The following is a 14,875-nucleotide window of genomic DNA, read 5'->3' as shown; positions in this document are numbered from 1 at the left end:
ATTCATGCCCACCAGGAGTGTGAGGCATAAGAACATAAGAAAGTTTACAAACGAGAGGAGGCCATTCGGCCCATCTTGCTCATTTGGTTGTTAGTAGCTTATTGATCGCAGAATCTCATCAAGCAGCTTCTTGAAGGATCCCAGAGTGTCAGCTTCAACAACATTACTGGGGAGTTGATTCCAGACCCTCACGATTCTCTGTGTAATAAAGTGGCTTCTATTTTCTGTTCTGAATGTCCTTTTGTCTAATTTCCATGTGACCTCTGGTCCTTGTTTCTTTTTTCAGTTCGAAAAAGTCCCTTGGGTCGACATTGTCAATACCTTACCTTTTTGTTGCTCTGCAAACATGGTTGAGGAAAACCATCTTTCACCAACTAAACTTTTTAATATCTCCCGATGATTCAAGTTCAAATTTCGCTTATTAATTTTGAAATCGAGTGATACTAAGCTTTTATCAAATGCAAGGGAATCTAATTTGGATTATTGTATTTCATTAATTACTTGATCGACAAAGCATACTTTTTCAATGTAGATTTTTTGTGCTGTTTAATTAATTAGCTTGTTTGCTCTTTTAATTAAAGCAATTTTTTTTTTAAATTAAAGCCCACAGCAAAACACATATATAATTTGTTTGTAATTAGTCCTTAATTGGTGGTAGTCGAAGCTTAGCACCCTCGGTTTCTTTTTTCATGATTGCCATTTTATTAGCAGTCAGTCATTAATTAAACTGTTTTTCTAATTAGCTTATAAAACTGTTGATGGCACATTATTGTAAATGCGAGTTCAAAGCCTGCTAATAAGCTCCCCTACTCAGAAGAGCTAAGATAAAGGAATAAGCACAAAGCAGGGGAACTTTCCTAGGTTTCTTTTTTTTTTTTTTTGTTTTGAAGATGATACCGTGTTATGTATCTAGAATCAGATTATTTAAAGCAAATAGAGACGGGTATAATACTGGGTGTTGTGTCTTTCCCCTGAGTTTCTGTACACTTGAAACAATTCAGTTTGTAAACCATGAGTAGCTTATACTCAAGATAAGAGAAGAGTGATATGTGTTGACTCCTTATTGATTTCCAACATGACAGCTGTCTCTGCATTGCCAGTGAATACATACTAATGGTAAATAACTTGTTCAGTGTATGTGGAGCAGTATGGTCAGTTAATTGCATGAGAATAAGATACTCTAAATGAATGTATCTGTTAAAACTGTATTATATATTGTTTTTTTTAAAGATGCATGTGAGACTCTTTTATTGCAGCTGGCTTGATGATTGTGTGAAGTCAAGCTCCAGACAACTGGATTTCAGTTGGAATTTGAGATACGTTCAACATAAACCGTCAACTTGCGTCTTATGCTATCAGATCTTTTAAAATAATAATATCTGATGCTGAAATATTCAATACTGTTTACCAAAGAGGGTTCATATTATTCATCTCATTTTTTAAGGTTTTTTTTTTTTATATGTAAGTGATTTTTTATAAAATTGATGCATTCAAAATCATCTTTTCGATTTTAGTCACCTGTACTATACAATAGTTTTAATTTGTATTGTCAATATGTTATTTAAACACAGCTGATCGATAATCACTTGGAAGTTTGAGTGTGTCCAGTTATCCAAAATGGATTATGCGAACAACACACCATTAGAGGTGTTGTCATAATTGTGTGTGTTCATATCACATTACGCTCGTAAAAAAACAACACACACTTAGCTTTCTGCTTTCTGTAGACTCTGCCTGTTATATAGCAAGCTTAATTTTGCCTTTCTTGTACAGTACTTACTGTATAGGGAAAAAATTAACATATACATTGAACATTTAAAATAACAGCTTAACTGGTAACAAAACACAACAGTTTTGACCATAGTTTTATATTACAAAAAAATTACTTTCAATCAATGCAAATGGGTCTCCTAACAATAGTCTCCTGCATTCTTACTGACTACTGTAAGCATTTGTTATTTTTAATTTAATTTTTTTTTTTTTTTACAATCCTGTGAAGTCCATTTATATTAAAATGGGTAGAGGATTAAATTATATCCATGTAATTGCTTGTCACAGTAGACAGCATATCTATATTTCTTTTTATCTTGTTTTTATGTTAGAGAATGGCATGGACTTCCTGTTAATAATGCACAGGAGGGCGTATGAATGGCTGGTGCTAGTGATAATATGAAAACATTCTTTCAGATATTATCTGTGACAGTGTAATCAATAGGGCATCACATATCATCTGTGCACTATTGTTAACCAACAAATCATTCATCTGCCATGCATGAAAGTCCAACTGCAGTTACAGACCAAACTGAAAATAATAAAAAAACAAAATAAAATACTTTACCCCCTAGTGGCTAATGCCTCTAATAACACCAGTGTAAACTGTGAAATTGCAGGGCCTCATCTTAAATCTTGCCAGGGCAGTAATCTCAAATAATTAACTTTGTATAACAAAAAGGCCTCCTAGGGACTGGCAATATTAAGGACATTAAACTTGATTTTAAGTACATACATACATGCACGCACATACTCATTCCCTATATCTCATTGGAGTCAGCATTGCTCAAAACATGGAGCTGGAAGCATGATTAAATAGAACAAAGGGCTGACAGGCTGTTTTATAACCAATTGGTTCGCTTTTTTCTTCGTCCTGTTACTACATTGTTGCCAGATTCAGATTTTCAGGCTTTTGAGGTATAAACGTTTTGGCACAAGAAAGAAGGCTAACCAACCAAACCAAGCAAAAAAAAAAAAAAAAAAAAAAAAAAAAAAAAAAACTGAAAAGTGGATCAAAAAGTAAATGAAAAATAATGTCATATTACTGAAAATATGAGAGGCTAATTTGTAGCGACTTTTTGCTAATTTAGTTCAAGCCACAGAATGAGGAGCTGTCACCTGCTCAGTGTAGCACTGATGACAGCGTCAGTGATCCATGAAATAAGCTGCCGCTGGCTTTGTTCTGATAAGAATGAACAAATCTGCACAATGTACTGCTCTCGGAATCTCATTTTCATACTTGCATGGAGGCTAAAAGAAATAAGCTGTTTGCAGGCTTGATTAATCAGACATTTGAGGGTTTTTTGTCTCTTTGATCTGTTCTGTCTCCTAGGTAACTTGGTTGACATTAATGTTGAGCTTCAGTAAAGACAATTAGGAACTGTAGACTGAAATGATAACAAAATTAAAGACCTTTAACGCTATAAATAGTTAGTTCTGCTGTGTGTGTGTGTGTGTGTGTGTATGTATGTGTATGTATATATATATATATATATATATATATATATATATATATATATATATATATATATAGGTTGTTATTCTGTTGTTCTGGTTTGGAACACATTTGATGACATAGGGTTTAAAGACTTTAATACTGGAAGACTCCTGAAAGGAAAGCAGGTTATTTGAGGTAATCTCTGGAGAACAATATGAGTCTCTGAGTATAAATCTTGAAATAACTAGTTAAGCGAACACTGCAGCTCTTAAATGGATCTTGACTAAGTCCGTTTTTATTTGGGTTTGGATTTGCTTGAAATAATGGCACTAATAATGCCCCAAGATAGCAGACAATCAAAACTCAGATTTCCTGTCTGCTTTCTTTCTGTTGCTGTTCTTGCCAGACCTTTATTTAGCACATACACCGTTTCACACAATGGGTTCACAGCAGTAAGAAATTATCTTTCAACAATCTTCACTTAACGTGAGTATGAGTAGTCTTTATAACTTTCCCCTTTTAAACATTTTATTAGAAAACATGATTTATGGGTTTTAAAACCTTTAAAAAATGTCGTGGAATTAAAAAAAAAACTGTCACAGTGTGTTAGCTTCAGGTTATGCAAACGCTTTTACAAATCACCCAAGTGACTGTACAGATGAATGCCTCAAGGGCCCAGCCAGAGCCCAGCTCTTCCAGCCAGCTAAAGCCCTTATCTTAAATCCAAGCAAAGTACCATTAATCTTTTTGAAAGACCTTTATGGCTTTTAATGTATCCCAAATTAGAACATTTTACACCCTAGGTTCCTGAAACATAGTGATAAAAAGCCTTTAGAGTTTAATTTTTCCAGACTGCTCGCTCTGACCTCCTTAATCCCAGCATGCATTATAAGATATTTTAGTTTCAGTCTTTCTAATAAAGTTTATTCACAGTTAATTATAATTGAAACTTTTTTCTTCACTTGTCCACCCGTCCCCGCCCCCCGTCTAGAGAAACAGTGACACTATTCTTTATTACCCAAAGAGTTTTTTTTCTTCTTGCCCCTTTAATCCATTCTCGTTTTATTCACAATTACCAATGGCATTCAGTGATTTGTTAAAAGTATTTAGGAAAAGTTTTATAGAAGAAGATGAACATGTTATGCCAAGAGTAGTATGGAAAGGTTTCTTACAGGAACAGCCGGCCTGTTTTATTTATTTGTTTTAAATGTAACCAGTCAAACAATGCTTGTAATTATATTTTTAATGCATTATTTTATTTTACACAATAGTCAAACAGGGAATGCCATTCAATGCAAGTGTATTTTGATAAGATGATTTTATATATATATATATATATATATATATATATATATATATATATATATATATATATATATATATATATATATATATAGACACACACACACACACACACTGTATATGATGGGTGTGCAATTCGTATCGCCCAATGCTCCGGACAACAAGATTTGTGTGAGGGTCAAGTTTTGCCGTTTATACTTTGCATGTCGGACAAGTAGTTTTTGTGTTTATTTTTCCTATATTCATTCTGTTGCTAAAAAACACGGGTATATTTTTAGAGCCACTCAACTTTCTGAAAACTGAATTGCGGAAGTCCAGCGCCTACACAAACATTTTTAAAAGTGTTTACGTCCCACCACTATCACTTCTGATTGGCTAGATGTGGGACAAACTGATATTCCAGTGGTTTCAAAGAAACCCAGAAATGGCTGCCAAAAGAGCCTCTGGCAAGGCACAGACTAATCCTTTAAAATTAAAGTATAATTTTTTATTTTTTTTTGTAAATTAGCAAATAAGTGATAATGCTTTCTTAATGCATGGACCTGACATTTAAATGCGGCAGTCTAGTAAAAGTTACAACAACAAAACAACAAAAGTGAGACCGCAACTCATTTTTCCATCGATACCGAACACCTTGGTGTCTTCTGGCACTGCAGGAAATGTCTCATTAAATGACAGATACATATACGACTTACTTGCAAACCACTCAAGTCGTTCCCACCAGCCTTCTGGTCAGAAGATCGCCCAAATCTACTGTCATGGTACCACAGATCATTGCCACTGTATTTAGCAGCTCAGAAAAAGCAAACGGCATCTCCGCTGGTTTAATTAACATAATGAAGGTCACTCTTGAAATCAAGACTTAAAGGATGTGTTGCAGTAAGAATACCTCTGTTAAGAAAAGGGAACAAGACTAAAAGTCTAAAATGTGCATAAGAACACAGAAGTTGTACTATGGAACAATGGTCAAAGGTGCTTTGGACTGTTGATGGATGGACAATAACGTGTGCTTTCTGCCAGTTCTGTTGTCAATTCAATGCTTGTCTTCTTTCTATTCCTTAAGGATATTATCTTCAAATATTGCTCATCCTTGTTAGACATTTTGGGTCTTCCAGTCCTGGCTTTACCAATTAGTACAATGTTTCTCTGTACTTGTTGATTATGCTTCGGATACCACACCTTGAAAATCAAGTGATGCAAGCTATTTTACTCAATGTTTTTCCTTCTTTATGCAAGGCAATGTTGTTTTAATAGTAGAAAACACTAGTGGAGCCTTTTAGTAAATTGTTGGTGCTCATAATGCATCAGAGTAGAAAAATGCAACATGTCTAAGACTTTTGCACAGCAGTATATATATATATATATATATATATATATATATATATATATATATATATATACACACACACACACACACACACACACACATATAATATATATATATAGATATATATATATATATATATATATATATATATATATATATATATATATATATATATATATATATATATATATATATATATATACACACACAGTACCAGTCAAAAGTTTGAGTACACTTGCTGGAAACTAGGTTTTTTTCATAATTGACAATGTTTTACGTCGGATACGTTTCTGTAAATACTTGAAAATGAAAACACATGTTGCAATATACAAAACAAAACATAAGGAGTATCAAAGCAATGTTCAAGCAAATTGTCTCTAAATCTTGGATTCCTCAAAATAGCCACCCTTTGCCTTAATAACAGCCTCACAAACACGAGGCATTCGGTTAACAAGTTTCAGCAGGAGATCACCCGACATGTCTTCCCAGCTCTTCTGCAACAAATCCCAGAGAAGTAGGGCACTTGTGGGTAGCTTTGCTTTGACTGTTCTGTCCAGTTCACCCCATACAAGTTCTACGGGATTGAGGTCTGGAGACTGGGCAGGCCATGTCATTAGATTGAGTTGTCCTTCACGTTCCTTCTTCGCCAGATAGTTCTTGCACAATTTTGAGGTGTGTTTCAGGTCATTATCTTGCTGAAGAATGAAGGACTGCCCTACTACCGTAATCCTGATGGAATGGCATGCCTCTGAAGTATGCTATGTTAGCCATGCTGGTTGAGCTTGCCATGGACTTGGTAAAGATCACCAACTCTGTCACCAGCAAAGCAACCCCAGACCATGACACTGCCTCCTCCATGCTTGACAGTGGGAACCACGCATGCAGAACTCATGCACTCACCCTTTCTGCATCTTACAAAGACCCAAATATTTCAAATTTTTCAAATTTTGACTCATTGGTCCATAAAACCGACTTCCACTCCTCAAATGTCCAGTTTCAGTGTTTTTTGGCCCAGGCAGGTCTCTTCCTCTTATTCTGCTCTCTTAACAATGGTTTCTTTGCAGCAATTCTTCCAGTTAGGCCAGCTTCATGCAATCTCCTCTGAACAGTTGATGTTGAACAGCTGTACTTCTAGTAGCATTTAGCTGAGCTTGTATTTCAGAAGCAGTTAATCGCCGGTTTCGCAGACTTGTGATTGGAATTAACTTGTTCTCTGATTCTGAAGTCACACTTGGCCTGCCAGTCCTCGTTCGGTCCTCATGAGTGCCAGTTTCTTCAAATCGTTTGAAGGTCTTGGCCACAGCAGTTACAGACACTGCAAAGTTCTTGCGATTTATCTTAAAGATTGACCTTCATTTCTTAAAGTAATTATAGTCATTTTTCTTTGCTTAACTAAGCATATTTTGCCATTTTCTGCTCCCTTACATTCAGGAATGAAAAACTTGTCCTATGCTACCTATATTTATCGTAATCACGGACCCTCACCTGTTAACAATAATTGGTGACAAAAGGTTAATTAGGTAACATGCTAGTTAACTCAGAGAACATCTAACAAAGACACTTTTATACTTAGGCCAGTGTTCTAACACCGTGTTATACACATTTCAGACTTTTAACTGACTTGGGCATCAGACTGAAATCCCCTTGCTTTGGGTGACCATTTCATTGAAATTGACAAGATTTACATTTTCATTTAAAAATTAAATTTTTGAATGCAATTCACTTATGATTATCAGCTTATATAAGTACATGTATCATATAATGAAATATTAAGTGTTTGTAGACGAGTTTCTACAGGTAAAAGCATTGATAATTATGAAAAACCTGGTTTCAGGCAGGTGTACTCAAAGTTTTGACTGGTACTGTGTGTGTGTGTGTGTGTGTGTGTATGTATATATATATATATATATATATATATATATATATATATATGTATATGTATATGTATATGTAATTACAAGTACAGACAACTTTAAATGCAATTTCAAATGGCTTTTTCTCTGTGGTAGATCATCATAATAGAAATGCACCCTACAGAACACCTACTCAAAATGAGTCTGCTTTATGAAACAAATTGATGAGTGACAAGGGATAAAAATAGCTCCGTTGATACTTGTATGGTAAGAAGTACATGAAGGTTGATTCCTGAATACATAAGGACAGATACAGGGGTCTTCAAAATTGATCAAAACATTGGTGGATCTGAATACTGCCAGTCATATATTTACAATGTAAGAACCAAGTTTATGAAAATTAATGAATTCATTAGAGCATTTCTGTCTGTCAAAGTATTTCAGAGAGGGTCCTGTTTAATGTTTAAAGTATTTAGATCCGCCAACATTCCAAGCAATTGAATAAACCGGTGTCTAGTAAATATTCTTACAAACATCAGATTGTTTTATTATGAACTCTCAATGTTATTGACTCTGAACCACCTTCCATCACTTTGGAGTGAGTCAAGTACTGCTGCAGTGAGCAAGCCTCATGATATCAACACGGTCCTGATTGATACAACTAACATATCCAATATCAGAAACTTCCCTTCACACTGAAATCACTTTCTGAGATGACCATCTGTAGGATCAGGGAGGAGTTTTTATTTTGGGCACAGCATATTTCAGTGCATTTAGTGTTTGCCATAAGTGCCTGACTGATGTACGTGCAATAACAGCCTTCTGATTACCAGTTAGAATCTGCTGGGTGCCTGACCCTTCTGCCTTTGTATTGGAGGGTGAACTTCATCTGACCAATCCTGTCATTTGTACATCACACACACAAATGTATGCATCAGCCCTCGTCACCGACATATTCTGACACACCATGTTTCTGTCTACAGCTGGGTGTGAAGATTGCTCAAGCCGCAAATTCCCGTGACTTTGTTAAAGCCAGGCAGGAAGTTGAAGCATCCCGGAAAGCCCTTAAAAGGAAGAAACAAGTTGCTTGGGGGTTTGTCTTTTTTTTTTCTTGTATTTAATGTTTGCATGCTACATTTATTATCACGATGAACTGTTGGTTCTTCTGCTCAGCTTTAAAGTGCTGTTTAATTCCACTGTAAGCATAAGCAGACTACACTGGCACAATGGCTTGAATATAAAGCTCAAATAGATGAATTTGGTCATGGCAACATGAACTGGCCACATTTATTTCTACATCCTGATTACTTCTGTGTCTAGAGAGAGTGCATGGAAGTAATCTTGGCCAAAGGGCCAGCTGTAATTCATGATGGACTGATTCACTTGAGCAGATAAAAACTGATCTGAATAGTTTGGCCCAGTACTTCACCCATGAATTGTGCAGAATGTTTTAAGCCATTAGTGCAGACCTTTATACTGGTCTCAGACAAGTACCTGCACTCAAAACTGCAGACCGCTCTAGTAGAATAGTAAAGAAAAGCTCCAGTCAAAACAGTAGACCTGTAAAATATTCTTATATTTTAACCTATTTACATGTATACCCATTTGTATGTATTTTTTCAGTAAAAGACAATGGAACAATGTGTTTGATGTGTTCCAGTTTCTTTGTGCATCATACGCAAATGTGTAAATTTGTGTTCATTTGAGATGAATGGTACTCTGTTGTTTAGTCAGTAAATCTTAGGACAAACAATTGAAACATGGCCATTATGTTTTGTAAACAAAAATATATATATAAAGAGATGCCATATTTATGGTTTGAAATTACACATAATAGTGTGTAGTTTACCTAGAGATAGCTAACATGAGTCTTCAGGGGCTGTATGATCAATGTCAAGGATACAAAGGGGAGCTGTACTTAAAAGAATAAATACTTCTATACAGTTACAGGTCTGGGCAAAATCCTTTCAAGAATAAGAGATACAAGTATAATTCAGGGGATATCCAGTTAGGTTTTCTTCTGTAATTAATGTTTCCACACTTTTTTGGCTGTAAATCAGACTGGTTAAATTTGCACGCATGTACGTGTTTAATGCTAATTATTTTTCAAAGTTGAGTTGGTTAATGAAAACTCATTACTAAACTGAACATAGAAATGTTGTTTCCAGTTAAAACGTGTGTGTGTGTGTGTGTCAGTCTGTGTCTGTTTCATTAATGAGATTTTACAGGCATTATTTACAGCATTTAATGTTTTGGAGTTTTTTAGTGTTTAAGAAAATACATTCGTGGTATACAAAACGTTTCAAACATTTCCAGTCTTTCAGTAACTTCTGATTTTGTGAATTGGATCCTGATGACAGTATAATGCGAATCAATACATTATTGTGTCATGCACTTATTAAAGTAATTGCAGCTAACAACATGATTCCATACATCTTACCTGATTTGTACTTCCATTAGAGACTGTCTGTGCAGCTCTGAAAGAAACATATTATTGCATGTATTTTCTGTTGAAACATGATATCTGGTACTACTTGAGCTTAGAGAATTTACACAATTTGTATGCCTTATACTGGTGTTATTTGGGTCTTCTGGGTCAAAGCATGTTACTGTCTGAAAGCATGTCCGTCAATAGGGGAAGCAGCCGGTTGGTTTATGACAGGAAAAAAGCTGTTGAAAGGTTTAGATACACCCTTCATGTGAAATGACCAAGCAAAGCATGGCTTGCAATCAGAGATTTATTTAACCCAGTGTTCTACTATATACTGTGTTTTAAAATTTACTATAAACCTGATTTATTTATATATATATTTTTTCTTTCAAAATTGCACATTTGAGACATATACTGTATTATAAATGGAAGTGCCCAACAGGTTAGTTTTATGAAATTATTTTGTTAGCTAAAATCACTTTAATGGGTAAGTAGCTTAACATTGTATTTATGTATGTATTTATTTTACTGCCCTCTTACCCTTTGTTTGATCTTTGCAATCATTGAGTGGTTATTATTGCAAATACGTGAACAGTTTTGTAAAGATTCTGTCATCTGACTTCAGGGCCTACCCTTCTGTCTAGTTGCCCGTGAAAGGTAGATGTAACTTTATTTTAGGTAAGAGTCAGTGCCATCAAGTGATCTGCCACTTTGGAACAAGTTCCCTTTTGTTTTGCTGGTAATATACTTCTGTACACAAGTTGATGCTGGAACGCATTGATATTAAAGACTCTTTGGCTACATTACAGACGTCTATGTGAGGCCACTGAAACCAAAGAGCAGCTCCTGAACTCATAGTCTGGACACCACATGATACCCGGGTCTTTTTCGTGTAATGATTACAAAAAAAAAAAAAATGAATTCACATGTATTAATGTGCATGATACATATTTAAATACTATGTAGTACACATACATTTAGTCCCTTCTGCAGACTTGTGTAACCTTTATCAGTACTGGAAACATCAAAATAATAATAATAAATATAATAATAATAATAATAATAGTCTTAGTTTAAATACAGTCATTAGTATTAAATTCACATCATGCTGCAGGATTCTTTCCGACATCTGTTGGCCATATTCCGCTGTTGTTGTTGTTATTAACATGGCATTCAAGCAAAGGAGCATTGTGTGGAATTTCTTTACCAAAGCAGGAGAAAACAGAATTTGCAAACGTTTTATTCAAAGGAGGAATCACTAGCACACTTACTTAATGTGCTCCACAAATATTTGGTATTTAACCAAAAACAAAATAGGTAAAATGTTTTTCTCATAATGATTCGCTCCTAACACATTTTCGAGTGCCTATGCTTTTTCTTAATTGATCTACTTCATTAAAATAAATACAAATGTTTATGGTTTTCAGTCTGTTTTCTGGGGTACACTGCTCACAATATTTGTTAATTTGTTTATTTATTTTTAAATACAGGCTACTTATTTGATCTTTCTGGTAAGAAACTATGTCTGCGTAATAACTGTAGATAAAGCATTCCGTGTTGGAAGCCACATGGTGGTGGTGATTATTATTATTATTATTAAGGATGATAATAATAATAAACTTTATTTTTATATAGCACCTTTCCTAATGGACCACCGTCACAAAGTGCTTCAGCTGAAGCTATGAACTATGCATCAGCTGCAGAGTCACTGACATCAACATCTCACCCGAAAGACAGGGCACAAGGAGGTTAAGTTACAATTAGTCAGTGGCTGAGCTGGGATTAGAACCGGGTACCTCCTGGTTACAAGCCTGTATCTTTAACCACTGGACCACACAACCCAACAGGATGTTGTTGTTTCCGATGTAGTTCCTGAGAAGAAAAGACACCGCAGTTCTTATTAATGAGATGTACTAGCTGCTCACTGTGTATTATTGTTTTCTGTAAAACCTTGATATCCTGTCAGTTAAGAAAAAGCTTAATGGAAAGCTTGTTTAACGTTATCTTTATTACGCCGTCAGAGACCTACGCTTAGAGCTGCACTGTCATATTTTCTTTAAATTCTCATACTGTACACTGGAAAACTTTGCCATTCTTAAGGGTTATGCGTCACTAATGGAGGTTTGGAATGAGTAATGTATTTTCATAACCACTACAACTACAAGAGGCTTCAAAACATGTTTACAGTGTTTAATAATGGGTTGCTTTGAAGAAAGCAATACAAGTCAGAATTGTGGGTTGACAGACATTTTATTATGGGTCGCTACTTAGCAACAGCAAATGGCACTGTTTGGCAGGAAAGTGTTTGTTTTTATTAACATTCATACTATAGCTAAGAAAGGCTATTTTATACCTTTAAGTGATATTTAAAAGAGGTGTGGAACAGACAAGATTGAATACATACATTCATACATATCTAAACACCAGTCAATTAAATTGCAGGAAGAACAATTGAACAATTATTTGCATATCAAGGGCTTTTAAGATATAATTAGGTTTAAAAATAAACTGAGACAAAATTTGATTCTTGTCTAAACCACTCAAATGCACAAAGATGTAGTGTCCAGCCTCTTTGTTTATTATTTATTTATATTATGATTTATATATGACAGCAAAAGCCAATATTTTGTATTTGATTTATTGTTTGGCCGTCCGCCATGTTACCATAACCACACATATTATGTATATATATATATATATATATATATATATATATATATATATATACCTTGTGAGGATGTGTGACTGATCAACTACAGATTGTTTAACTAACCAGCATAATACCTGTTAGTGTTTCATTGTTTGTTTGTTGGCCAATGTGCCCTTTTGTTTTGTGAGTGGTTTGTTTTGTTAAAACATTTACTTTTGTTTGTTTAATAAAATATTGAGCGCCATAGCGTCTCAGTTTCGCCCTGCAGGTAACTGTGTTTTGGTTTCATTTCTCTGGTCTGAAGTCACCCTTACAGTCATCCTGTTCACAGTGTGCCATATTATTTTATTGTTATACAGTATCTAGAGAAAAACATACTTAAGTTGTGTTAAAATTTGGTTAACATAAGTTCTAAGAGTGTGTTGCTTAATGTTGTATTGCGAGTTGTGCAGATGAGGGTTACTGAAATACTTTATTGTGTTACACGGTTTATTTATATCCTATATGAGCGGTTCTAATATGAGGAGAATGTATTTGCCATTGCTAAGTCACTGAAATCATACTTTTTAATATTTCAGATTTGAAGCCAAGAAGAGATGGGAAACAAAAAGCAACATGGGATACATGTAATATAAACTGCAAAAGACCTGATCAAGCTCCCAAATTTGTACCAGGATTAGCCAAGACGTTTTAAGAGACTGCTGCCAAGGAACACAAATACAGCAGTTGTTTTTCTTCCAGCATTGTGTTTTTGAATCAGAAGACATTCTCAAGGACTTGGAATAATATTGGTTCAGTACAAGGTCCCCATGGATCATATATTGCTATTTTTTTTTTAATAAGCCATTTTTTGAAGATCATAAAGAATCGAATATCTACTCGGATACAGGCATATAAAACTGATCAGCCAGTGTTGTTGAAAACACTATTCTGTAAAGAGGAAAGTAATCCTTTCATGCAGAGAGTGTTATATAAAACAGAGTGCTGAAAAAATACTCATCTGTGACTAAAAACACAAGAGTCTCACAACAGAGGGTTGTATTATACAGCATTGGTATTATTCACAGTTGGATTTGTTGAATATTACATGAGCACCTTACATTACAAAGTTATTATAAAATGGTATTTGCTTTGGTGAAAAATTGTGAACAATCCCATTAAACACATACAAAAAAAAAAAAAAAAAACTGTATATTGTTTTTTAATTGGAAAATAACATTGATCTTTTATTACTACTGTATTTATCTTTGATACAGTTCAGTAACATTTGATGTGATATGGGTAAGTAAATGATGTGTTATGATATGCATGTGGGTGTTCCAAAGCAGAATGACTTTCCAAAAATCAAAGAGGAGAAAATCACGGCACAGCCATTTTAATAAATATGTATTGATTTAAAAAATAGGATCAACTAAAAATAGTCCTCCATATTTTACTGGTGGTTATGTCATCTCTTTAATCAGTTTTGTCGTCTCCACTTTAACCACTATGCACAGGTAAAACATAATTTCTCTTCAGGGGTCTTATGTATGTAAATTATAAAGCAGTATGTTACACCATCAAATAAGAGTAAAAGTGCTGGGCATCAGTCCATTTCTTAACTTGCACACTGTTCGCAGGATGATCTGTGACCATAATCCAATTGAATTGAATATGTTGTTCTTGATTAAGTTTAAGGGAAAAACAAAAAACAAATATATGCAGGTGTGACAAAGACAGCTGTAGTGGGGACGTCAGCCAGAAGAAACACACAGTACTGCGAGATGGAATGATAAATGGATGTGCTGCTGCACGCTTTATTATTATAAAATAAAACAATACAAAAAAACAGGACACGGCACTGGCAGCCAAAACAAAGAGACAAACAAAAAAATGAACTACACAGACAAACATGGTGAACTTTAACTTTAACTATTCTTATTATCGTCGTTACCTCCGTCTCCAATCCCGTTCTCCACTCACCGAACACACAGTCCCGAGTGAGTGAAAACATGTTGCTTTTATGCAGCTGTACCGAGACTCGATTGCTAATCAATTAATAAAGTGCAATTCCCCGTGCTCACATATTATTACATTTTACTTGCACGTGAAGTGCTGGGCAATC

General features: G+C 34.8%; 1 protein-coding gene across 1 annotated transcript in view; it reads left to right on the top strand.

The window, feature by feature from the left end:
• Window positions 1–13,930, top strand: part of fam204a (family with sequence similarity 204 member A) — a 45,654-nt gene extending 31,724 nt beyond the window's left edge. The window contains exons 7-8 of the mRNA XM_041269473.1: window positions 8,674–8,783; window positions 13,350–13,930. Of these exons, the coding sequence (XP_041125407.1) occupies window positions 8,674–8,783; window positions 13,350–13,401 (162 nt within the window). The 3' untranslated portion in view covers window positions 13,402–13,930. The remainder of the gene's footprint in view (window positions 1–8,673; window positions 8,784–13,349) is intronic.
• The last annotated feature ends 945 nt before the right edge of the window (window positions 13,931–14,875 follow it).

This window comes from Polyodon spathula, chromosome 13 (genome assembly GCF_017654505.1).
Source record: "Polyodon spathula isolate WHYD16114869_AA chromosome 13, ASM1765450v1, whole genome shotgun sequence".
In the NCBI taxonomy this organism is placed as follows: domain Eukaryota; kingdom Metazoa; phylum Chordata; class Actinopteri; order Acipenseriformes; family Polyodontidae; genus Polyodon; species Polyodon spathula.
Note: the sequence above shows the minus strand (reverse complement) of the source record. Positions and strands in the feature narration are given on the sequence as shown.